Source organism: Tamandua tetradactyla, chromosome 5 (genome assembly GCF_023851605.1).
Source record: "Tamandua tetradactyla isolate mTamTet1 chromosome 5, mTamTet1.pri, whole genome shotgun sequence".
Classification (NCBI taxonomy): Eukaryota; Metazoa; Chordata; class Mammalia; order Pilosa; family Myrmecophagidae; genus Tamandua; species Tamandua tetradactyla.
Window position 1 is genome coordinate 31986444 of NC_135331.1, and position 27217 is coordinate 32013660.

The window sequence follows — 27217 nt, forward strand, 5'->3', positions numbered from 1 at the left end:
GAGGGAGGGCCTGGAAGCGAATCAAGCACTACACTCTCAGCCACCATGGAGAGAGAGACCCTCCTGGCTCCCAGAACCTGACGGGAGCTTCAGGTCCGATGGTTGTGCCTCATGGTTCAAGTCTGCTGTCACACGTTCCTTCAGCGCTCAGGTTGGCATGACCCACGGTAGGCTCAACTCTAAAGCTCTTCTGGCTAAGTGACCCTGCCCCCTCCAAACCTAGCCCCCCACCACATGTGCACACATTGTGGTTAGTGGGTCTTGATCTTGCTGTGTCTACAGAGTGTATGTCTGGGGAAGGGGCAGCAGCAGCTGCTCTGGGCCAATGAGGTAGGTACATCTGCAAGCCTTAACCAGAGGCCACACCCAACCCCACTTTCTACCAGACCATTAAAAAGCATGTCCCTACCCAGTGATGACGCTGATTGCACAGATCAGATGGCAGAGAGGAAAAGGAGCGCAGGAAGGCGCCGGCTTTAAGGGGAAAATGCCATAAAGCACAGGAAGTGGAGCCCTGGTCTGTGGGGCTGGCCACCAGGGACCCCGGCGGGGGGTGCGCCCCGGCATCACCTCGGCGCTGGCGACGGGGGCGGGCACTTACGTTGATCATAGCATTCGACGTGATGCGGAAGAGGGTGGCGCGCTCGTTCACGACCTTCAGCTTCTCGCCGCTGTCGGCCGGGACCTTGAGGGTGTCCAGCTCGCTCAGGGAGCGCTGGAGGGCGGCGCCGTGCTTGGCGATGAGGTCGTTGCAGGTGCCTAGGTCATCCAGCTTCAAGGAGAGGTTCTTGATGGTGTGGTAGAGCTCACTCCTGTCGGTCGGGGCGCCGCTCTCGTCGTCGTCGTCCCCAGAGTCATCTGCAGGGTGGGGGTGGGAAAACAGAGTTGCCACGGTCATCACGAGTGGCACGGCCCAGACTGTCCAGGGAAGAGGGTCAGTGCCCGGAAATGGGGTAGGGCCCCCTCCCGACCTCTGCTCTGCCCTCCTGGGTGTGAGGCAGGCCCAGAGCCCCTGGCGAGTTTGCAGGCACTGCCCACATCCACAGGAACAAAGCAAGGCATGGCCTCCGGATCCCAGCGGGGCATCGCGCACCAGGGAGCACCTGCAGCAGCAGGAGGGGCTCTGAGTGGGGCAACTTGTTTGAGGGCCAGGGCCAGGTCCCTGCTTTGGGTAGGGGGTGGGGGTGCCCCTGCAGGACCTGCCCACTGCGCCGGGCCCCAGCTCTCCAGAGTGACAGCGGATGGGCTCGGGGCCCTTGCAGCAAAAAAGGCTGCCAATGCGGTTTGGGGGACCTGAGATGAAGATGCACAAGTGCAGAATGGACCCCAAGGATGGGACATGCTGGGTGGGGCAGTGCAGATGCCTCTGCGGAAGTGGCTCCCGCCCAGGACACAGAACCCGGGCTCCTCAGACCCTCCCCCTTCAGCTGACCCCAACCTACCCTTCCGATCCTCCTCATTCTCTGCTCAAGCCCGTCCTGCAGCCATGCCATACTGTGCCCGTCTCCCTGCTAATGCCCCTTCCCCGCTGTGCCCCCACGGCCTACAACCCCCTCAGCAGCCCCTCCTCAGAGGTCCCACTCCCACCAGACCCTTTGAGGCCCTAGCAAGGGCCACCTCCTTTGCACGTCTGCTCTGAGGACCCTGGGGGGTCAATTTCATGCTTCCCTCGGACCCCACCACCCCCTGCTGGGACTTTACCTATCTCCCTGCAAAAACAAGGCAGCCTCATTCACTGGATGCCTGCGAGATGTGACAGTGACTAAAATCCTCAAATGGCCTCAGGAGCTCCCCCTCCCTGGGAGCCCAACAGGTGTTCTAGGGGGGCAGAGGGCTGTGGGAGCCTCTGCAGGGTGGATGTGGCCAGGCCAGCTACGGCCAGGTCCTGAGCCAGGGCGAGCTGAGGGCCACGGGGGCCTTGGGCCTGCACTCAGGCCCAGCAAGGAGTCTCCCCCAGCCAGCCTGACAGCGGCCCCGATGATCCGGTGCCTGGCTCAGGGCCTCTCGCCCCATCACCGTTAACACTGAGTCTCAGGGCAGCCCCAGACAGTGGGTCCTTTTAGACTCTGCAGCAGGAAAATGAGGTTCCCAGAGACCAGGCCAGCAGCTTGGGGCAGAGCTGTTAGGGTCAGAACTGGGCTCTGGGTCCAGGTGTGTCTGCTCGCAAGGCCTTTCCCCTCTTGGCATCCCCCTAAGGCGGCGCCACAGCTGAGGCACATTGAGCCTTTTGGGGGTGTTGGGCCCTGATGAGGCAGCGTGGGAACAAGCACATGGGCTGACCCCAGCAGGTAGGTAGGGGTCAGAGGGTGCACTGCACCGCCCCATGCCACAGGCTGGCCTCTTCGCTACACTGTGGCCCTCTTGTCATTGAGGCGGTGGGAAGCAGGCTCCCCTGGTCTGTATGTTTAACCCCAAATGGCCAGGCACTGACCAGGCTGGGCAAGCTGGCAGTGGGTCAGCTGCGTGTGACCCCAAAGGCCCAGGGAGTGGAGAAGCTAGGCAACTGAGCTGTGCCTCTAACTCCTGGTTAACTGTACACCTCTAGGAAGCAGTTTCTGAGGTCAAGTTCAGGTCCAGATGCCAGGGATGTAGGATTTGCTTGTTCTACTCGCTAGTTGCCAGTGTGCTGTTGGGGTGGAGGTGGAGAGACGCCTGGGTCAGTGACCTCTGAATAGCAATTTGTTCTGCGGGCTCCGGCGGGGCTGGGGAAGGGCAGGGAGAGGTCCTCCGAGAGGGAGAGGCAGAGCCATAGGGGGAGAGAGGGAATGAGTGAATGAAAGAGTGATCGTGGGCGGCAGCATGGAGGAGGCACCGTCCAGGTTGGCCAGCTCTCGGAGGCAAGGGGCCGAGGTATGCAAGTCCCACGTGGGTGGGCAGGGCCTGGAGGAGGGCACGGGGTGGGGGTCAGGCCTGGAGGAGCTGGTTGGAGAGGGGAGAGTGTGACAGGCCCCTGACGCCATGTCGAGGGGCCTGGACATTCATCCCTTGACAGAATGAAGCTGTGCGGTGCTGAAGCAGAGGTCAATGGGACAAACTTCCGCTAACTTGCCGAGATAAGACTGGCAGCAGAATGGATGAGCTGGGGGGATGCAGAAAGGCCCGGCAGGGCTGGGGTGGCCACAGGAGGCCAGGGCGGAAAGAAGCAGAAAAAGAGAGGCCTGGCTGTGCTCCCTCCGCTGAACCTGGGGCTGCTCAGGCCCCTGCAGCAAAAAAAGGCCGCCCATGCGGTTTGGGGGACCCGAGATGAAGATGCACAAGTGCAGAATGGACCCCAACCCAGCCCAGACGATGTGCCTCCACTGAGCTCCAAGGACAGGAACGGCCCGTCCCAGCTGCCTCGTGGTGAAGGATGTGCCATCCTCGCCCGAAGCCTCCCCACCCCCACTCACTGCTCAAGGCTGGGAGGGTGGGGGGCGTTGCTCAGAAGCTGACGCAGGACCTGGCCTTGCATGGACCCCTGGGTGAGACCCAGGCCCGGTTCCAGGGAGTTCGGCACCTGCTGAGCCCAGCAGTGATGGTTCCACCCCCGGCAGGATGAGAGCGCAGGTGTACAGCAAAGGGGACATGGCCCCTGAAACAGTGACGTCCGGCCATGCCAGATTCCCAGAGCCTCCGTTCTGGGGCAGGTGGCCTCACAGGGAGCTGGAAACCCACAGTGGAAAAACAGAAATGCAAGTACTAGCGACGCAAACAAAAACGATTTATTGTGACATTCGTAAATTAGAGAAGAAGAAATACTGGCTTGCAAATGGCTTATGCTTTTCCAAAGAATATTGGGATATGGTCCCAGGGACCAGGGACAGGAGCCTCAGCTCCATCACCTCCCACTCCTCCCCCTGACCAGGGAACTCTGGAATTCATTTCAGGGAAAGGAAAGGCTTATCTGACCTCATGCCAGGAGCCCCCATACCATCTCTTCTTCCCACTTTCCGCCGGGAATGAAACTCAGTAATGGCAAGGAGCTGAGCGAAGCAAAATAACACACAACATCACCACAACACAGCAAACACACAACTATCTACACATGTAAATAGTGTAGATTTACGTACACTTTATACATAGATATTGATAGTTTTAATTCTGCAAAGGTATTAATACCGGTACAGGAGCAATGAAATTCACAGGCCAAGCCAAAGCTGCCCGCCTGGGGCTCGCGTCACAAAGCAGCCCCAGCACCTAGGGTGCTAGGGTCTAAGGCCACCCAGTCCAGCCTCAGCAAAGCTGTGGAGAACTTGGAAGGGGAGCCAGGACCCACCTGGGAACTGAGAGTGTTCAGCCTGAGAAGGTCAGGACTGCAGCCCACGGGGAGAACAAGAGGCTTGAAAAGCCAGGCTCTGGTTTCCAGGTCAGCCCTGCAGCTCTGTGCGGCCGTCACTCTGCTTGGAGCCCCTGGTTTGCTCACCTGGACAGCAAGGAAACCAACATCTACCTCGGGGACCCGGGAAGGGACCTGGGTGCCGGGCGGCCCCACTCCAGGGGCTGTGATTACCTCCTACTACCACCGCCAATACCAAGAGCCTTGCTGGGCTGAACTGGACGCCTCTCCTATACCGCCTAGAAAATGTCTGTCTTTTTGAGAAACAGTGGAAGCCGAAGTCTCCTGCAGGGAGCCGGGAGAGTGGCGTCCTGTGAGGGGCTGGGGCAGGGAGGGGCCCGGCTGGGTGGGCGGGTGGCCCGGGGCTGGGAGTCGGCAGGTTCCCAGCGTGACCCATGCCATCAGTCCCCCTGCCTTGGGGACAGCATCAGCAAATGTCCTCTGGCCCCCACCCCAGTCCTCCTACCCTTGCCTTTCGGCTCCCCAGGGAGCGTGCCCAGCCCACCCACCCCGAGTCCTGAGTGTCCTTGCCAGGCTGCTGGAAACTTAGCCTCTTCACTGAGAAGTGTTCTCTCCACCCCTGCTTCTCCCAGAGAGGCTGGCAGGGTGCCCAGCCCTCCCCCAACCCGCCTCTCGTTCCCGGGGGGACTTTGGGCCGAGGAAGCCACGCCTGCCCTTTATAGCCACCTACATGACCGCCAAAAGGAAGACGAAGGGAGCTGCCCCAGGACCCGTGCGGGAAGCTGTTCTCCAGTTCACTGCCCCAGCGGCTTTTGGTCACCTGGGTCCCTTCCTCTTCTCAAGGTCACTGAAGGTTGTTTTGGTTTCCTAGCTTTGGAGTCACCTACTTTTCTGGGTTCTCTTTCCTCGGTGCCTTGGACTGGGAAATAATTCTCTCCCTGCTGCCTTGAGTCTGTTCAGAACACCTGGGGGGGGCTGGGAGGTAGACTCTGGCTCCTCCGACCAGGGGAAGCCATCCAGCAGTTGAGAGTGGGCGATGGACTGGGCAGTGGGTGCAGGGGCCTTCTCTGCAATGCTGCAGGTGGTCCCCGCCTCCTGGTAGAGGCTCCAGCCCCCACTGTTTCTACCCCCACCCCCACTCCCACCTCCCCCACCCTTCACAGTCACCATTGGCACATACAAGCGAGCCACCTGGCCACACAGCGCTCCTGGCTGCTTCCTGGGCTGGCGAAGCTAATACCCACTCCTGGAATGGCCTGGCCAAGCCTGGGGAAACAGACCCCTGAACCGCCCTCTCAGAAGGAGGAAAGGGGCCTAGCCAATGGTAGATAGTTAAGCAGCAGCTGCTCACTTTTACAGGATCCCTTCCCTGGGAGAGGTGGCCTGGAGGTCAGATAGGACCTTTTCCAGATGGCAGAGGGCCTGAGAGCTGGATCCAGTGCCCCACCTCCGTTCCCAGGAGGAGAGCAGAGGGGGTCAGTGGGGGCCTCCCCTCCATGCTCCTGCTATCAGAGCCACTGCAGGTGGTAAGCTGCTGGCCTCTGATCACCAGACCTGCCCAGTGGGCCCACGGGGAGGGGAGCACACCGTGTGGTGCCGTTGGAGGCCCTCAGGCTGTAGACTCTGCTGGGGTAGAGACGCCGCTCCATGCTCCCTCCCAGCACCGGAATGCCTGCAGCGTGGGGGCAGAAGGAAACCAGGGGCTACACTCGCTGGGCAGCAAGTATGAAGCGAGGAGCTGCCAGAGGGGCACAAAATGCCTGGGTGCTTGCCCTCAGCCTGGTGAGAATATTGCCACCTACCTTATATGTCACACCTCAACCATGTACCCTCTGTGGGCTCTGCAGCATGCCCCTCTCTCTTCTGGGCACCCACTGCTTTCTGCTGGCCCCTCCTGCCTACCTCCCACCCGCTTCCACTGAGCTTCTGCAGGCAGCAGCTGCCTCCTGCATTTTGGCCTCTGGCTGGGCACTGTACCCAGCAGGGGCTCCCGGGAAATGCTGGAGGAATTGTGACTAGACCCTGTCCGGATCTTGGCTGCCCAGGGACACAAGCTCTGCAAGAGGCAGTTTCCTACCTATCAGTGATGAGGCAGAAGCAGAAGCCCAGTTTCCCACAAGGTGCCCAGCACATTCTGAAGCACTGGGCGAATGACTCATTTAATCCTCACATCCTTAGGGCTACATTTTACAGGGGAGGGAAGTGAGGCTCAGAGCCAGATGGTCCTCCAGCGAGATTCTGGGACTCTGGTGGAAATCTGACCCTGGGTGGCCTGGGTCTGGGTCTGTGCCTCGACCATCCCCACCTCGTGGGGCAGCGACACTGTGGGGACCCCTGTGCACCTGGCCCGGGGAGCCTCCTGTGAGGCAGCCAGAGGCACACCCTGGTTTTACAACCAGGAAACAAGCCCCAACTCTCCCTGCTCCATGATTTCTCCCTTTTGCAGGAGTTAAGGGGCATCTCATGTTGCCCTCCCCGTCCCGGATGCTCAACTCTGCCAGGAAGAAGGTCGAGCTGGAATGTATGTCTCGGGGTGTCTATAGAGACCCCCACTCCGCACCCCGGTCCCTCGCTGAGCAACAGGGAGCACCCTCCCAGGCTGAGACCACCAAGCAGTTGGCAAAGGGCAGATCAGGACGGAGTCCATGTCCCTGCTCTGGGGCCGAGGGCTCAGGCCTCCAAGGACACGGTACCACGGAAGAGGACGGTGACTCCAGGGAACCAAACTGAACGGCAGATGGAGGAAGGACTGGAGAGCTGGAGAGGGTGAGATGGAAGGTGCAGGAGACACGGGGCTAGGGCTGTGCCTTCCCAAGAGCATGCTCCCAGCACCCCCTGCACGGGCCTGGTCCCTGCTTGGCGAAGGCTGCCGAGCCCCAGCCAGCCTGTACGTCTCTGGTTCTTGCTCTGGCCTGGGTGCTGCCGTTCCTGGCGCACTTTCAACGCTGAGATTAAACCTTCAGAGAGAAGAGGCCGGGGGTCCAAGCGAGCAGCTGTGCCACCTGCAAACGCTGTGGCTTCCTGAAAGAAGGGCAGCAGGCGTGGAAGGTGGAGGGGGCGGCTCTGCTTGTGGTTGGGAATAAGACAGACAACTCCAGGAACTGCGTCTTCGGGCCACCTAATGAAACTCGCTTCGGGGCGATGGCCCAGAAGCTGGGGGCTAAATACCGCATTGCATTCCTCGGCGACTCGGCCTCCCTGGCTGTAGGGATAAAAGCAGACAGGAGCTCCAGACTGGAGGCATGGAAAGAACCACAGATCCCAGCCTGCACGGCCAGACATGCAGCTCTGCAACCAGGGCCAGGCCTGCTCCTGGAACAGCAGGCCCTTTTGTGATACAGAAAACATGAAAAATCAGCATTCAGCCGATTCTCAAACACGAATATTTCAGGAAGAGAATGGATCCCGAAAGAACCCAATCCATTTTTACGGGCTACACTGAAGAATGATTTTGTCTCCGTTTGCCAGCGCTGCTGTCACAAATGCCACCAACTGTTTGGGGCTTAATAACAGGAATTTATTGGCTCACAGTTTGGAAGCTAGAAGAAGGCCAAGTGACATCAGCAAGGCTGGTTCTCCCGCAGAGGCTGTAGTATCTTGTTGCTGGCGGCTGGGAATCCTGGGGCCTCCTTCATTGCCTCTCTCTCTCCTTGAGTTCGTGCTTCTAGTTTCTGCTGACTTCTAGCTTTTCCCTGGGCCTTGTCTAACTTCCAGCTTCTGGTTCCTTCTCTTTATAAAGTCTCCAGTAATGTGGATTATAAGATCCACCCTCATTCAGGTGGGTCATACCTTAACTGCTACTATCTTCAAAAGGCCCTATTTACATATGAGTTCACACCCACAGGAACACAGATTAAGAAACCGCCTTTGCTGGGTGCAGTACATAATTCGATCTACCGCGGTTCTCTTCTTCCTTACGAGAGAATAAATTCAGGCAACTCAGGTGGCAGTCACAACTTTTCTGTCCGCCTTGGCCGTGCCATGTTTAGTCTGACAGGGCGTGTGGCGGTGGCCTTCTCAACCACAGTGAGCTCCGTGAGCATCTTTGTTTTCTATTTCTTCTGTAATAAATCACCACAAACAGTGGGTTAAAACACAGATCTACTGGCCTACGCTATGGAGGTCAAAAGTGCTAACATGAAGGTGTCGGCAGGGCTGTGTTCCTTCTGGAAGCTCTAGGAAGAATTGGTTTCCAGCTTCAGCAGAGGCTGCTGCACTCATTGGCTTGACCATCTTCAAAGCCAGCAGCTTAGCAACTCCCAGTCTCCTTCTTGCTCTGATGCTAACTCTCCTCTGGCCTTCTTCTAAGGACACTCATGTGTGCCTTGGGCCACTTGCATTCTTCCCATCTCAAGAGCCTTAAGGCGATCTCACCTGCACAGTCCCTTCCGCTTCATAAGGTAACATATTTATAGGGTTTTGGAAATAAGGTCACGGACATCTTTGATGTGTGTTTGGAACTCCTCGCTGCCCATCCTGCCCTGCCTTCTTACTCCCCCGCGATCCTACAGTTTGCTCCTCGGCCCTGGGAACAGTTCCAGGAACTAGAAACTGCCTAGTCAACCGTCAAGGCTCCTTCCTGCAGAAAGCTCACAAGTCCCACTGTCCTCTGCCGAAAGCAGGCACAAATGCCTCCCATACTGCTCTGGCCAGGTGGGCCGGGCTGTCTGCAGGGAGGAGGGAGCCTGGGGCAGGGGGAGAGCCCCCAGCTCTAGGCCAGGCAGCCCAGTTTCTAATCCCAAGTGGCCATGCTCAAGGCGCTAGGCCATGCACTGGAGGTATTAATAGCCCCTCACCCCCAGGGCTGCCAGGGGCGTTAGATATGGAAAAGGGCAGCAAGCACCAGCAAGGAGCTGGGACTCCATAAACGCCAGGCCCCTCCGACCCCACACTGCCTCTGTCCCCTTTCGGTGCAGCTCACTTTTATACACAATCTGGCTTGAGTTTACCTCAAATTATCAAGGCCTGGAACCAGAGGGCGCCCCTGTGTGTTTTCTGCTCTTGCCTCCCGCCCAGGGCTCTCCTTGAACCCCTAAATAGCCTGATTTTAGGTCTGGCCGAGGAGCCCTCTGGCAACACAGGGTCCTTGGGAAGGAAAAAGGTTGCCATGGAAATGGCCAGCTGCAGTAGAGCCAGGTGGGCTATTTTTAGGAAGTGGAGGTTTTTTTCATCTTTGGAGGAAAATGGACCAAGTTTCTCGATAGGGAAGCCCTGTATGTGTTCATGTGTGTGTGTACGGGGGGAGGGGGGTATTGCAGTTTTTTGAAACCAAGAAATCCAAGGGTGACATCGGTGCTTGGTGGAAGGAGAAGGTGGCACAGCAGTGATGTGGGGGACAGGGGCGCTCAGCCACCCTTTTGCACTGTCTTACACTGTCCCTTGCTTGCTTCTCCCGAGAGCCTGATTTCATAAACTGTCCTTGGCTCCTCGCATGCCTCACTCATGGAGATGAGCCCCCACCTCCGTGTCTCAGAGCAGGGGGGTGATGGGTGGGTGGGGGGCTCCGGACAGAGGCAGTCAAGGCTGGGATGAAAAGCCAGTGCTGACCGCAGACACTGTACGGGGCTCAGACCTGGGCAGGGCAAGGCTTTGGGGGGAGTGGTGTGAGATGCGTCACAAGGGGGCACAGCATGCAGGGGGAGCTCTGGCAAGGACGGGACCCCTAAGGAAGGAAGCTGGGATCCCTGGTAGGCTCCTGAGGATGGATGGGCCAGTCAGAGCAGGGGCCAAGGTCTGAGAAAACAGCAGTGGTTCACCTGCCCCTTCCTGGTACCACTGATTACAGGCACTTTCTCCCTTCTGAGATGCAAAATGCTGTGCCCCCAAGGCCCAGCACAGAGTTGCTTAGGTGGGTGTGCTGGTGTAAAAGGATGCACGTCCCCTAGAAAAGCCATGTTTTAATCAAAACCCCATTTCATAAAGGCAGAATAATCCCTATTCAATACTGTATGTCTGAAACTGTAATCAGATCATCTCCCTGGAGGTGTGATTTAATCAAGAGTGGTTGTTAAGCTGGATTAGGTGATGACATGTCTCCACCCATTTGGGTGGGTCTTGGTAAATTTCTGGAGTCCTATAAAAGAGGAGACATTTTGGAGAATCAAAGAGATTTGGAGAGAGCAAAGAATGCTGCAGCACCATGAAGCAGAGAGTCCACCAGCCAGCGACCTTTGGAGATGAAGAAGGAAAATGCCTCCCGGGGAGCTTCATGAAACAGGAAGCCAGGAGAGAAAGCTAGCAGATGCCATGTGCCTTTCCAGATGAGAGAGGAACCCTGACTGTGTTCTCCATGTGTCTTCTCACTTGACAGAGAAACCCTGAACTTCATCGGCCTTCTTGAACCAAGGTATATCTTTCCCTGGATGCCTTTGATTGGACATTTCTATAGACTTGTTTTACTTGGGACATTTTCTCGGCCTTAGAACTGTAAACTAGCAACTTTCTGTACATTGCATTCCAGCAGCTAGCAAACTAGAACAGCATTAAAGCACCACCAAGCAGCGCCTGCGGGTGGGGTGAGGGTACCCAGGTCTGCCTCCAAAGTGGGAACAGTAGTGCATGGGGTGATTAAAAACACCAGTGCCTTCCCATCAAGGAGATGGGGGACTGAAGGCTCTGAGAAGCTGGGCCCTGAGGACACTGGACGGTATGGAATCTAATCAGATGGAAGATCAGACAACAAATAACGCATTGTGAAGACCTGGCAGGCAGACGGAAAACTAAAGCCACGAGCATCAGCGTTTTCTAGGTCCCCATGGTCTCTCTGGGCCCGTCTCCTCCTTTCTCACATGGCAAGACCACTCCCAAGCCATCGGAGGCCACTGTGACAGATTCTCTAGGAGAGGGATGCGAGGAACACACGTTCAGCAGGGGCAGCTGCCAGCAAGCCAAGGTGGAGCGTGCAGGCAGGAGGCATGGACCTGACACGAAAGCAGGGCTTGTTTCACTTTCCAGAGCTGCAGAGGCAAAACCCTCATGCCACAAACATGCAAGAAAGTCACATCTGTGACGGCCGAGTCTCTGATCTCCCCAGGGGAATAGCTCACCCGGATCCCTGGGCCAGCTAGAAAGACCCCAGAGCAGAGGTGGGCAGGACTAACAGCACATATGACCAAGATTGCTCCTGCTTCCCTCTCACGGGGAAGGCCACGGGCTAGAATGAAGGATGGAAAATAAGTGCACGTGCGTGACCAAGGGGATCCCGAGGAGCCAGCGAGCTGTGACCAGGAGCGGTGGGGCCGGGCAGGATGGATGCCGCAGGCAGCTGGCCCCCCTCTCAGGAAACAAATGCAGGCATGGAGGTGGGAGGGTAAAAATAGAGGCGCATGTTCCAATTCTGGTGTGTGCTGTGATGCTAAAGAAAACCTGCCGCCCACAGCCTCCTGCTGGCCGGCACAGCGCCCAGCCGGCTGGAGCCTCCACCCAACCCGGGATCCCACCAAGTTCTCCAGCAGGCATGAGCACTGCAGGGAGAGAACCCTCCCTGGGACTCCCTGGGAGCAGGTATGCTGCTTCCGCCAGGACATCTGGGTTCAGGGGCCCGCCCCAAAGGTTGAGAGGTGGGCTGCATGGCCAGGAGTCCAACCCCCTCCTGAGACAGGGACCCTGGGGGCTATGCAGGCGGACAGACTACCAGGCCCAGGAAGCTGGCCAGGGTGCTGCAGCGCACTCCTCCTCTGACAAGGAGAGCTGAGGGCTCCCCTTCCGCGAAGCCGAGGATGTCGAGCCCTGGAACCCCTGGCTGGTTTCTGGGAACCCACCCCACGTGGACCACCCATGAGCCTCCTCCGGGGGCCCACCCATGGCTCCTCGCCAGCCGGCCTGCAGACCCCAACTCATCCATCTGCCTGGCGGTCTCTTCCCTTATTCAGTATCGCATTAGCAGCTCCCGCCCACAGGCTCAGCCTGGTCAAGGGGACTGTTTGGTGAGTTGGGAGGTGGGAAGGGTACTGGTGTTTTTAAAAAGCTCCGATTTCTCAAAAAGTTAAACACTGAGCTACCATAGGACTTCATAATTCCACTCCTGGGTACAGCCCCACAGGACTGAAAATGGGGACTGGAGGATTTGTTTCTGCAGGTTCATAGCTGCATTAGTCACCAGAGTCAAAGGTGGAAACAACCCAAACGGACGGATGGACAAACCAAGTGTGGAGCACCAGCTGGCCGTAAAAAGGAATGAAGTTCTGATTCACGCGACAACGTGGATGAGCCGTGAAGACATTATGTTGAATGAAAGGAACTGACACTAAGGACGAATAGTGGATGATTTTACTTTTATGAGATGTCCAGAATAGACAAATCCACAGGGACAGAGAGCAGGTCGGTGGCTGCCAGAGGCTGGAGGGAGAGGCGCTGGGGAGTGATTGCTTAAAGGGTGATGAATTAAAAAAGATGGAGCTGCTTGGGAAGCAGATAGAGGTGGGATCTGTACAACACGGTGATGTGCTAAATGCCACCAAACTGCTGGCTTTAAAATTATTATTTTTACCTTCCATGAATTTTTTTTTTTTTTGCATGGGCAGGCACTGGGAATCGAACCCGGGTCTCCAGCATGCCAGGTTAGAACTTTGCCCTGTCTTATGTGAATTAACCTCAACAAGTAATTTAAGGAAAAAAAAGCTTCTCCAGTGAGAACCACCAGGTAAGATGCTGTCTAAAGTCCTGCTAGCTTTAATGCCTCATAATACTAGCTTCCAGACACATGCCCTCATCCATATACATCTCCCAGCAGTTCCAGGTACTGTCTCCCATGTCTGCAGAAGGGTAAACCAAGGCTGAGGGGCTCATTGACTTGCCCAAAGCCACAGAGCTCGTTAGGAGGAGCCTGGGTATCTAGGCCCCGGGTGTCCCGTCTCTCCAGGGTGCTGTGCTGCCTCCCAGGTAACTGAATATAAGAGAGAAAAAAAAAAATCACTCCACTACCCTGACATTTCAGGAAATTAAATGATTTCCTTTTTTCTACACTGAAGCCAAGGTTTTATACCTTGTGACACAAATTCAACTTTGTGTCTTGCTTTTTCGCCTACTAGCTCACAAGACTTTCCCAGCCTTATACCTTGATTGCTTGGCAGCACTGCCCAATAAAACCTATTTGGCAAATAAATTAAAAAAAAAAAAAGTAAAAAAAAAACCAAACCTATTTGGATTAGGAGCCATGGCCTCCCCCTTGGCTTGGTCAATTGGTGTTCCCTATTTTATGCTGTAGGACATCTGCTTTCAGTCCTCGCTGGCATGTGGGGACACGTCACCCCTCCACCGGACTCAGGGAATAGCTCCTCTGAAACCTCTGGCTCCACCCGAGGGCCAGGCAGACACAGCCGAACACGGGCTCCTCCTGCCACGTACCAGGAACTGCTGGGGCCTGGGCCACCTGGCGGACTGTGTGGGGTGAGCCTCCCCTGCACCCACGTCAAGGCCCCCTTTGATGGGCAGCCTGTGTGAGTGTGAGGTGCCTCATGTCACTCGACACCAACATCTATTTCAAGGCCTAGGCCAGCCAGACTGAATTACAACAGGGGCATCTGGTGACCCGCGGGGGTGGTCTGGAGCGAGCTACCCCTGAGAGACATGTTAAACTTAATCCTTCCCTAGGGGTGGGAACCCATTGCAAGTAGGTCCTTTTGATGAGGTTATTTCAGTTCAGATGTAGCCCAACGCAATCAGGATGGGTTCTTAATCCTATTGCCAGGGTCCTTTATAAGTAGAAAGAAATTCAGACAGAAAGGTCACCACGTGCATTGCCATGTGACAGGAGAGCCCGGGATCAAAAATCCCCAGCAGCCAGCCCCAGAACCACAGTCTTTAGGAAGAAAGCATCGCCTCTGTGATGCCTCGATTTGGGGCTACTCCTAGCCTCAGAGCTATGAGCCAGCAAATTCCGGTCATTTAAGCCGCCCCATTGCACGGCGTCTGCTTTAGCAATGAGGAAACTGAAACACCCACACAGAGTTCTGCATCATTGAGCAGGACACGGAAACTCCTACTTTACATTTTCCTGGCCTGAAGACAGCCACGGCTGCTTATCCTTGGAAATCATTTGATGCCCAAGTAGTCACATGAAAGAATTTTCCACAAGCAGCTGCCTCTAAGTATCGGAGATGTGGAGAGAGAGGCTTCTCAGGTACTAGGGGCTGTGAGGCAGAGGGCCCTGCGTGGGGAAAAGACCTGGGTGTGTCCCATCCCCTGAGAGCTGTGGGGGAAAGACACGGCCCCTTGCTCAGCCCGCTGGGCCCACATCATTTGGCACCTGAACTGGCTACTTCCTGTCTTCTCTGAAAAGGCCAGGCCAGCATCTGCCCAGTGACCCCCACATCCCCAAACATCACCCACAGGAGGTGGCTAGGTAGAAATCTGTTGAACGAATGAATGACACGCAAGACAGCTATTAGTAAAGTGTTTTTGCAAATGTGCAAACTGCAGCGAGCAGAAGTGTGTGGTAAAGAGGATTCTGGGACTCGGGGATTAGGAGAAGCGTTGGGGTTTTCGGGGTCGAGGGTTCTCCTTTGGGTGGTTGCTGCTGCCTGTGAGGCTGGCAGAGCTATTGAAAGTTATGAGAACTCATAACCCCACTGCCCTGGGCATCAGGCACGGCCTCCCTACTAAAAGCCTCTTTCTCACCCTGCAAACCTTCACTGGGCACCCTCCTGCCTCTCTGGGCCTCGGGCAGGGGTTGGGGGCCCCCCGATGCCAGGCAGGGTATGCCCTCCAGGAGTCAGCAGCAGGCTGGGCTGGCTGAGCTCAGAGGAGAGGGTGAAGGAGAACCACCGTCCCTGCCAAGGACAGGGGTCTCTTGTCCTCTGCTTGATGTGACAGATCAGCAGACGCGGGTCTACAGTGAACAAGGGGATGAAGCAGCCCCCCACCAGGTTAATTTCCCAAGTAAGAGAGGAACTCCCCTTTTCTGAGTCGAGCAGACCTGGAAGTTCTACTCTGCTCTTTTTCAACCCTATGAGCTTATACAGTTACTTAGCATCATCACCCTCAGTGCCTTGTCTATAAAATGGGTCAACGCTTGCAAAGGATTTGACCTGGGGCCTGGCCTACAGCGAAGGAGCCACAGCAGCAGGCTTTAGGACTGTTATTGCCTGGCAATGGAAATGAGCTATGCTAAATGGAGACACATTGAAAAGCCCCACCAAGGCAAGCAAAGCCTAACCTTGGCCGACCTGTCTGATGGCAACAGTGACCCTCCACTGTCTGCTCCAATGGATGGCGTAAAATGGGACCAACCTCCTTGTTCCAATTCCATAACTTCCAGGCAACCTTGGAAAATTCCCAAACAAGGGCCTTCAAGGGCCAGGATGGCGGATGGGGACTCTTGTCCTTTGAAAGGCATGTCCTACAGTCTGGCACACCTGCACTAGGTTAGTGTGGCTCCCTGATGCCTGCCAGGCTGGGCCCTGGAGCCAATGAGTGGGCCACAGAGCTGAGAGGACCAGCTGGGACAGAGGGGACCCTTGACACGCCACCTAGAGAAGACCCGTATTTAGTGGCAACACCAGACAAACAAACTTGGTAGAATTGCATTTAAACATACTCAGAGAGAGAGGTGGAGTTGGGGGTGGTGGTGTGTGTCTTGGGGTGCCCGTTTTGGCTCCCCCAAAGCCCCGTTTATTCCTTTCCCAGCTCTGGGTTACTGTTATTCCAGCTACGAGTCTGCCACGTGTCTCCTTTATTTGAAAGCATTTAATAAGCATCCTTCTTTCCAGAGGAAACGAGGGGCCACGGACAGCCTTCCCTGATGACCTGTCATCCTTAGGAAGCCCAGTGTGCCCTAGAACTGCCGGGGCTGTGAGTCCCAACTTGGAAGCACTTGGCAGAGATCAGTGGCATGGATCAGTGAGGCTGAAGAGGGCATTTCTGGTGACCAAAAACCTTTAAGGCCTCTCTACTTCCTGGTCTAGTTCCTTGTTTTCTGTTATTTTACATTCCCAGTCCAGTAGGCAGACTTTTGGGCGGGCAAGTCCTCGGCTCAGATGTCACTAAGCTGGTACTTTGAGCAAGTCCCCTCCCTTGCTCAAGCCCTGGGCCTCAGGAGCTCCTTAAGTAGTCACACTTGGGAGGAAGGAGAAAGGAGGAGGGAGGAGGGAGGAGGGAGGAGGGAGGAGGGAGGATGGAGGAGGGAGGAGGGAGGAGGGAGGAGGAGGTAAAAACAGTGTGCTGCCACAGAAGCAGCCAGCCCGGTGTGGATGGTGGTAGCAAAGTTGGTCATTGATGGAGAAACCTAGGGAGCTAGGCTGGAGGCCAGGATCCATAGGGAGTATTCCAGGCCATTGAATGATAGGAACAGAAGGCTGAGCAGAGCCCAGGTCTGCCATATGGATCCAGGGCCCAGGGCTTGAACCCAGAGCAGGGAGAAGGAAAAGGGTCGAGGAAAGTTTTGTACCAGGAAAGACTCACAATCATTCACCAGCATCCTTCTCCTTTCTTTACTGCTCCTTCCTTCCTCATTTGGGCCAGGAAGCAGCTCCCGGGGAGGCTGTGCTCCCCTGGGGCCAACTAATGCCTCCCCCATATCCTCCACCACACACACCTGCCCAATGGACAGCCCCCCCCCCCCCCCAAGTCCCTGCTCCATTCAGAGAGACCCAACCAGCGGATCAGTACAATCACCACTGCATGCCGCGGGCTTCCAAGGGTTTGCTTTTGGCCAAGGTACCGGATCTGCTGTTGCAAAGAAGGAAAATCAATCTCAAAATAATGAGGCCCCAGAAAAGTTCATGCTCAGGAAGGAAGTTGCTTATGACGAGCTGGGCCAAGGACACACGAATCAGCAGCTTTCCTTGAGAGGGTGAGAATGAAGACATGGCACCCAGCCACGCTGCCAGCCCTTGGCTCAGACCACCTTGCCCAGATACCTTCTGAGAAGAATTACTCCCTATAGGGGCCAGCTAGCTTCATTCTCTGGGTTCTCGGCCACTGCATTTCTTACTGCAAATTAATAAATTGCTTTTTTATTTTAGTCTAAAAGACATGAACATCAGAAATCTCAAGATGCAATCTCATTTGTCAAGAAACCGAAGGGGACTAATTTTTGCTAAAAGATAAGGGGACTGTTTTCAACTGCCAGGTTCTGGGGACCAAGAACTAGGGCCTGAGCAGGAAATTCGGAGTCAGGGAACCTTCTGGCATGGGGGTGGGGTCCATGATGAGGCCAAAGGAGTGCGAAGCTGGCAGAGATGCAGGAACGGAGGGGCAGGAGGTAGCGTGGGAAAGGAGGAACCTTATTTCACAGTGAAGCTGAGAGAAGAGCTCACCTGCCCACCTTGGCTACACCGGCAGGCTCTCTACCCCAGGTCTGGGAACCCTATTACCCAGGGAGACTCCTTGCATCCCAGCTGTACCAGGTCCTCAAAGCCTGGCTGGTACCTTTGCAGAGCCCCTTCATGCCCAGAGACCTCCCACCACAGGTCACAGGGGCTGAGAAAGAAACGCAGAGGCACCCAGCAATGCACCACAGTGTAGCGAGGAGATCAGAACATGATCTGGCAAAATCCGAAACCCCAGAGGCAGGCTCTCTCCTCGAATTACAAACAGAGAGTGTGCACACATTGGACATCATCAGGCCAAGTTTCCACCCGAGACCCATTTCATGGACTCCATGGAACTCAGATGACCTGCGGTGGGGGTGGGGGGATGGCACCCTTTAAATAGTTCACCCTATGGCTGAGAGCATCACCGAGAAGTTAGGATTTAAAATACTGAATCGTTATAAAGCTATTTCTTTTTATTTTCTAGGATATTAGCACAGAGAGAGGGAGATGTCTGAGATTTCTGAACTGTGACCCAGTTGCTTTGATCTCTGATAATGATTATATAACTACATAACCTTTACCTTGTGATTGTAAAAACCCTGTGTCTGACCCTCACTTGTACCCCCTCATCCTGCTTTTCAACTCTGGAGTCTTAGGATCCTAAAGACAGCCCCTAATATTTATTAATGAAGGGCCCTGAGTCAGCCCAGCACTAACCCACCCCAATTTCAAAGTTCTCTTGCTAGACGGAGCTGGATCTGACCAAAATTGGCCACCTGACATGAGCAGTAGCTTAAGCATTAACCTATAAATGACCTGTAACTCATGATAATACTAAAAATTGTGCCAAGCATCATCTTATATACGCTCTGTGACTAAGCATGCAATCAATCTGCGTATGCTCAATATTAGGTCATTATCCTAAAACCTGCCCATCTTTTGATACCATAAAGCTATCAGAGTTACTGCAGTTCAAGGAGACAGAGTTTTTAGGCTGACAGGCCATCTGATCTCCTGCTTCCCATCTAGCAATAATCTCTTTCTCTCTTTGAAACCCTGGTGCTCAGGAATTGGTTATTTGAGTTCATAGTACAGAGAACCCACCATTTTGATCTGTATCAAGAGCTTTCTGGTATCCTTGCCCTAAGCCCACCCGGCGCTGGAAGGGGCAGGGGGCACAGTGGAGACCAGAGGCCATTGGAGGGCTGGGCCAAGGAGGATCAAAGCCTACTTAGCACCAGAAGGACATCAGGGCCTCGAAGATGTGTCCAATGAAAGGCCCCTTCTCTTACAGTTCACTAAGCATCCTGGCGCACATTCTCCCCTTGGGATCAACACAACCCTGTGCTGTGGGCTCAGCTTCCATAGTCAAGGGGACTGAGGGTCAGTGGGTGCCAGGCCATGGTCACTGGATGATCATCTTGGTTCTGGGATTTGACCACAGGCTTCCTAAAGCAAGTCCATTGCTCTGTGCTGTTCCCTTGCCCCCCACCCCCGATCATGCACGGATTCATCCATCACATAGGCTAATAGGCCCCAGCTTAGCCTAAGTCCAAGCCAAAGCCTCCCGCCACTTTGCCCACCAGGCTCCAGGGGCCTGAGTGCTCAGCGGCCCAGACCAATGGGCCCTGTGAAGGACAGAGGGCATGTAAGCAGGGCCAAAGGAACAACATCTTCAAAGTGCTAAAGGCAAAGAAAAACTATCAACATAGTGTTATATATCCTAAAAAATGTCCTCTAAAAAAATGAAGGTGATAAAAAGATAATTTCAGGCAAATAATGGTTCGCAAATAATGGTTTTGCTAGCTCCTCTGCACTATAAGAAATGTTAAGGAGCATTCTTTAAGCTCAAAGAAAACAAAACCAGAAACAGATTCAGACAAAGGAATGAAGAGTGTTAGAAAGGATAAATATGTAGGTAAATGTAAAAGATGTTAGTTTTCTCATTTTAAAATTTCATTTAAAGGTAAAGGTAATTGACTGTATAAAGCAAAAAAAAAAAAAAAGGATTGTAGTATTTATAGAATATGCAAAAATACAATCTACGACAGCACCAAGGATGAGAGACATGGGGCTATGCTCTTGTAAGGTTCTTATACAAAACATGAAATGTATTATTTAAAGGAAGACTGTAAAAGTTAAAGATGCATACTGTAAATCCTAGAATAACCATTAAAAAAAGAAAGATGTATAGCTTGTTAGATAATAGAGAAAAGAAAACTGAATACCAAGAATAATAGAAAGCAAGAGAGAGAACAAAAAACAGATGAGGCAAGTAAACCAAATAACAAAATGGTAGCATTAATCCCAATCATATCAACAGTTATAATTAAATTAAAATGGTCTCAATATTTCAGTTGAAAATCAGAGATCATCAGACAGGATTAAAAAGCATGATTCAATTTTATGCTATCTATAATAGAATCCCTTTAAGTATAAAGACATAGAAGAAAAAACAACCATACACTTTCTATAAGAAACATACTTTAAAGATAAAGATACAGATGGGTTAAATATAAATAGTTGTGATCATGATGATGACTGCAACTATGTGATGATATTGTGAATTACTGATTATATATGAAGAACGGAATGATCAAAAGTTACGAATGTTTGTGTTTGGTGTTTTTTGGTATTAAAAATAATAATAATAAAAACAAAAAACAAACAAAAATAGTTGGAGGCAGACTTCTTGGAAGATGGCAGAGTAGGATAGTCTGAGTTCACCCCTGCTGCTTGGAACTAGAGAAGGGACAGAGAAATAACTGAGATTGCTGTTCCAGAATGGCTAGAGAAGGTCTACATTATACAGGAAGGTCCTGGATGAAAAAGTGGAGAAAAAGAGGAAAGTGAGTGAGCTGAGGTGTGACCCCCCTGGGGACAAACAGCAGTGCATGAGGAAATCCCTCCACTCCAGCTGACCTCTGCAGCTAGCTTGGGATATCTTCCCATGTGGCTCCACAGCCTGGAAGTTCCGTGGAGAACCTGGAAGCACGCCCAGTCGCCTGCCAGGTGTCTACAACAGCCGCCCAACTGGGTGCCAGGACCAGCTGCCACGCATTTCCAGGCAAGCTGTGGGCAGGTGCAGCCAGCCCCACAGCCCAAGGTCATGCCAATCGGGAGCCTGTGGGCCACCATATCCACTGGGCCCACAAGTCGAGTGTCTGCAGAAGTGCAAACTGCTCAGCCCCCAGCCCCGGGGTGGTGGCTCTCTGTGTACACTGATACCAGGGGCTCTGGCTGGAATTACACCGGGTCTCCATCTTGCTCAGACAGCCGCTGTAGTAAGGGAGAGCCAGGCCCGAGGGGAAGAGGTGGCTCAAGAGTGCCATCCGATGGGAAGCCTCAAGCATAACTGCATCTCCTCCGTGAGGTCGGAGCCCTAGTCTGGAGGGGAATTACTGACAAACGAAGTGCAAAAGGGGACCTTCGATGCAAACCTAAGCATATGCAAAATGTTAGATGACTGAAGAAAACCAACTTGCAAAACAACCATATAAAGATAATAAAATGACCCAAACAAAACAGAAAATCACAAAGCACATGACGACTCAGGCACAAATGGCCCAGTGTGCTGGTTTGAAACGATGTTTGTACCCTAGAAAAGTCATATTTTAATCCTAATCCATTTTGTAAAGGCAGCCATTTCTTCTAATCCCTATTCAGCGTTGTATGTTTGAAACTGTAATTAGATCATCTCCCTGGAGATGTGATGTAATCAAGAATGGTTGTTAAACTGGATTAGGTGATGACATGTCTCCACCCATTTGGGTGGGTCTTGATAAGTTTCTGGAGTGCTATAAAAAAAGAGGAAACATTTTGGAGAATGAAAGAGATTCAGAGAGAGCAGAGCAGAACGACATAACCACGAGAAGCAGAGTCCACCAGCCAGCAACCTCTGGAGATGAAGAAAGAAAATGCCTCTAGGGGAGCTTCATGAAACAGGAAGCCAGGAGAAGAAGCTAGCAGATGACGCTGTGTTCGCCATGTGCCCTTCCAGATGAGAGAGGAACCCTTGCCATGTTCACCATGTGCCTTCTCACTTGAGAGAGAAACCCTAAACTTCATCGGCCTTCTTGAACCAAGGTATCTTTCCCTGGATGCCTTTGATTGGACATTTCTATAGACTTGTTTTAATTGGGACATTTTCTCGGCTCTAGAACTGTAAATTAGCAACTTATTAAATTCCCCTTTTTAAAAGCCATTCTGTTTCTGGTATATTGTATTCCGGCACCTAGCAAACTAGGACACCCAGCAAAATGAAGAAATTAAAACACAGGAGGGGACACAGAATCTGGGACAACTAATCAAGGACGATCATAACAACATAAAGGATATGAAGACACTGAAAGAGCTTAAAGAGGAAATTGAAAGAATAAATTTTAAAATAGCAGATCTCACAGAGATCAAAGATACTGTAGACCTAATTTCAAATATACTAGAGACATACCAACAGCAGATTTGAAGAAGCGGAAGAAAGAATAAATGAGAAGACAGGACAATTGAACTCAAGTGCATAAAAGAACAAATGGCAAGAAAGATGGAAAAAATGGAATAAGATTTCAGGGAAATGATGGCCAACACAAAAGAGTACAAATATAAGAGTCATCAGTGTCCAAGAAGGAGAATAGTAAAGGGCTAGGAAAAATGGTTGAAGAAATAGGGGAGAACTTCCCAACTATTGTAAAAGACATAAATGTGCAAATCAAAGAAGCCCAATGAACCCCAATTAGAATAAATCCAAATAGGCCTACTCCAAGTATTAATCAGTATTAATTAGTATTAATCAGACTGTCAAATGTGAAGGGAAGCAGAAAGTCCTGAAAGCAGAAAAGTGTCCACTACATACAAGGAAAACCACATAAGACTGAGTTCAGATTACTTAACAGGCACAATGGAGGTGAGAAGGCAGTGGTATCATACATTTAAGATACTAAACGAGAAAGACTTCCAGCCAAGAATTCTTTAGCCAGTCAAGTTGTCCTTCAAATATGAGAGAAGATTGAAATTTTCCCAAACAAAGGCTAAGAGAAAATGTGTCAACTAGAGACCTCCCATACAGGAAATCTTAAAGGAAGTTTTGTTGCTAAAAAAAGAGAGAGGAGAGGGAGGTCTGGAGGAGGGCACAGAACTGAAGAGAATCAGTAAGGGTAACTTAAACGATAAAAGAAGAGAGAGAAAAAGGTAAAGAGAGAGAAAAAGGTATAAATAAAAACTGACAATAAAAACTAAAGTATAAGATGGCAGTCTCAAGAGCTGCTCTTACAGTAAGAACTCAAATGTTAACATATTAAACTTACCAATTAAAAGATACAGAGCAGCAGAATGGATTTAAAAACATGATCAACCTATATGCTACTTACAAGAGACACATCTTAGATCCAAGGATACAAATAGATTGAAAGTAAAAGTATGGGAAAAGATCTGCTATGCAAGCTGTAATCAAAAGAAAGTGGGGGCGGGCCACGGTGGCTCAGCAGGCAAGAATGCTTGCCTGCCATGCCAGAGGACCCGGGTTTGATTCCTGGTGCCTGCCCATGTTAAAAAAAAAAAAAAAAAGAAAGTGGGAGTAGCTATACTAATATCAGACAAAATAGACTTTAAATGTAAAGACATCATAAGAGACAAGGAAGGACACTACATATGAATAAAAGGGACAATTCACCAAGAAGAAATAACAGCCATAAATGTCTATGCTCCCAGTCAAGGAGTTCCAAAGTACAGGATGCAAACACTGACAAAACTGAAGGGAGCAACAGACGCTTCAACAATAATAGTGGGAGACTTCAATACAACACTCTTCTCTATAGGTAGAACAACTAAGGATCAAAAAGGAAATAGAGAATTTAATCAATGTGATAAAAGAATTAGACCTAATAGGCATATATAGATTGTTACATCCCAAAACACCAGGATATACTTTCTTCTCTAGTGCTCATGGAATGTCCTCCAGGACAGATAATATGCTGGGGCACAAAGAAGGTCTTTATAAATTTAAAAAGATTGAAATTATTCAAAGCACTTTCTCTGACTACAGTGGACTGAAGACAGAAATTAATTACCAAAGAACCAGAACTTTTACAAATACATGGAGGTTAACAAGACACACTTGAATAATCAGTGGGCCAAAGAAGAAATTGCTGGAGAAACTGGTAAATATCTGGAGACAAATGAAAATGAGAATACAGCATATCAGAACTTATGGGATGTGGGAAAGGCAGTGCTGAGAGGGAAATTTGTTGCCTTAAATACCTATAATAAAAAAGAAAAACGAGCAAAAATCAAGGACTTAACCACTTACCTGGAAGAACTAGAGAAAGAACAGAAAACTAACCCAAAGCAAATAGAAGAAGAGAAATAACAAAGACTAAAGAAGAAACAAATGAACTGGAGAACAATAACAGCAACAAAATAATGGAAAGAATCAACAAAACTAAAAGTTGGTTCTTTGAGAAAATCAATAAATCAATGAACCCCTTGCTAGGCTGACAAAGAAAAAAGAGAGAGGATAAAAACAAAACAAAATCAGAAATGAGAAGGAAGAAATTTTAGAAATCATAAGAGGATACCATGAACAACTATACACCAACAAACTAGATAACTAAGATGAAATGGACAAATTCCTAGAAACACATGAAAAACCTACACCAACTCAAGGAGAAATAGCAGATCTCAACAAATCAATTACAAGTAAAGAGATTCAATTAGTCATCAAAAATCTTTCTACAAAGAAAAGCCCAGGGCCACACGGCTTCACAAGGGAATTTTCCCAAACATTCCAAAAAGAATACCAATCCTGCTCAAACTCTTCCAAAAAACTGAGGAAAAAGAAATACTATGTAACTTATTTTATGAAGCTAGCATCACTCTAATACCAAAACTGGATAAAGACATGACAAGGAAGGAAAACTACAGACTAACCTCCTTAATGAACATAGATACAAAAACTCTCAACAAATACTAGTGAATCGAATCCAATGTCAAATTAAAAGAATTATACATCACAACCAAGTCGGGTCTATACCAGGAATGCAAGGGTGGTTCAACACAAGAAAATCAATCAATGTAATACAGCACATTAACAAATTGAAAGGGAAAACTCACATGATCGTCTGCAAAAATTAATTCAAAATGCATCAAAGACCTAAATGTAAGGGACACTAACACAAAATGTCTAACAAAATATAGGGAAATATCTTCAAGACTTAGTAACAGGAAGTATCTTCTTAAATTTTATACCTAAAGCACAAGCAATGGAAGAAAAAAATAGATAAATAGGAATTTCTCAAATATCGATAGCTTTTGTGCCTAAAAGGACTTTGTCAAAAAGGTGAAAAGACAGCCAACTCAATGGGCAAAAATATTTTGAAAACACTTATTGGATAAAGGTTTGATACCTTGTGTGTATAAAGAAATCATACAACTCAACAACAAAAGGAAAAACAGTCATATTACAAAATGGGCAAAGGATATGAATAGACATTTTTCCAAAGAACAAATACAAATGGCTAAAAAGCACATGAAGAGATGCTCATCTTCATTAGCTATAAGGGAAATGCAAATTAAGACTATAATGACATATCACCTCACACATATTAAAAGAATGGCTGCTGTTTCAGTTAGACATTGCTGCCTATCATAGCTTGCCAAACCCTAGCCAACAACTACGGTGTTATTTAAGAGTCTACAAAGGTTCCATGCCCTAGGGTAACTTGCCAGAAACCTACAACCTCCAGATGGGTCCCTGGACCAGATAAGTCCTGAAACCTAGAGGGCCCAGCCTCTCCAGAACTTCAACTAGTTTCATTCCCCTATCCCATATTATCGACAGCCCCTTCTAACATGAAAAAGTTGGCATAGCCCAAATACCCGTAAAGAGTGGGAGAAAAATCAAAGGTGATGGTGGAGTTATACAGAAAAGTAAGGATTTAACAAATGAGTATGATTGCTGAATCATTATATTGATATTTCTTTTAGTGTCCAGTATCTTAGAGCGGCTAGAAGTAAAAACCTAAAATTGTGTAATTGTTAACACATACCAAACTCTGAAATCTGTTCTACAACTAATTGTTGAGCTGGGCTTTGAAATTTATTGTTTTTTTGTATATGTTATTTTTCACAAAAAATAAAAAAAGTCAATTGTGATGATAAATCCACATCTATATGGTAATATTGTGAACCACTGATTGTATACTTTGAATGATTACATGGTATGTGGATATATAATATCTATCAATAAAAGATAAAAAATTAAGAAAAAATGCCTGCTATTAAACAAACAGAAAACTACAAATATTGGTGTGGATATGGAGAAATTGGAACACTTATTTTTTGCTGGTGAGGATGTATAATTGTGCAGCTGCTGTAGAAGACAATTTGGTAGTTCCTCAGAAAACTAAATATCAAGTTGCCCTACAACCCAGCAATACCAATACTTGGTATATCTAAGAAGAGTTGAGACCAGTGACATGAACAGATATTTGCACACTGATGTTCACAGCAGCACTATTTACAACTGCCAAAAGATGGAAACAACCCAAGTGTCCATAGACAGATGAGTGGATAAACAAAATGTGGTATATACATTGGATGGAAGATTATGCGGCAGTAAGACAAAATGAGGTCACGAGGCACAAAAGGACAGATGCTGTATGATTTTGCTATTGTGACTCTGGTAAAGGTTAACTCAGAGGCTTACAATGTATAATATAGGGGCCACAGAGGTACCCAGAAGCTAGAGATGGGTGAACGATTACCCAGTGAGGTTGAACTTAAATGTAACGGAATGGATAGAAGGAAAGGTAGTTCATTAATGTGGTTATAACTAACATTGCCATACTGAAGGTGAACAGGATTGAAAGGGGTTGTACAGAGTCATGTATCTCACTGAGTAACTCTACAATTATACATAAGTTCTCGCATGAACTACCTCAAAGGTTTGATCTTGGACAGAGTCAACAACAGAGGGGTATGGGGGAAAACTAGTACTATATGCTATGGCTTATAGTTAACAGGAAGACCTCAACTGTACCACAGCAATACCAGGGGTAAATAATTGGGGGGTGGAGGGACAAGTGATAAGGGGAGGTTAAGATTGGACATGTGGTGAGACTGTGTGTTTATGAGCTCTTTATCTCTTTGGACCAATGAAAATGATCTACAATTGAGAGAGTTGATAATGGTACAACTAGGTGAGGACACTGTAAGACATGGATTACTTATTCTGACTATTATCCATGATGCCCAATTGATGGGGGGGTGAGGCTGAAGAGTACACTGACGGAGAAGCAGAATGATGAGCTGTGAAATACATGCATAATGGAACACTGTGTGGCTACATAAAGGAATGAAGGGGTGAGGCACACAATGAAGTGAATGAGCAAACATGGAATGATCTCTTTTAGAACATACTTATAAGAAAATTGGAGCCTAGACTGAAAGCTCTTACAGCAGGCACACTTAGTCCAGAGTCGTGTTTTTTTAGATTCTGAGATGCTGTGCTATACGGGTATAAGCTGGTATTTCCCTGGAACTTTGAGAGCCTCTGTGACATGGACGACTCTGAGATGGAGTTCTGCAGCTTTGAAAGTCAGCACCGTTACTTACAACAGCTGGTAAAGAAACTGGAAAAGAGGTCAGGCTTCAGTTTGAGATAAAAAATGAAGCCGATTTGATTGGGACTAAGGTC

General features: G+C 50.3%; 1 protein-coding gene across 4 annotated transcripts in view; it reads right to left on the minus strand.

Moving 5' to 3' along the window:
- OSBP2 (oxysterol binding protein 2) overlaps positions 1–27217 on the minus strand; it is a 252956-nt gene that overhangs the window by 37889 nt on the left and 187850 nt on the right. For all 4 annotated transcript variants that reach the window (XM_077160544.1, XM_077160542.1, XM_077160543.1 and 1 more), the window contains exon 3: positions 602–858. In XM_077160544.1, coding sequence (XP_077016659.1) covers positions 602–858 — 257 coding nt within the window. The remainder of the gene's footprint in view (positions 1–601; positions 859–27217) is intronic.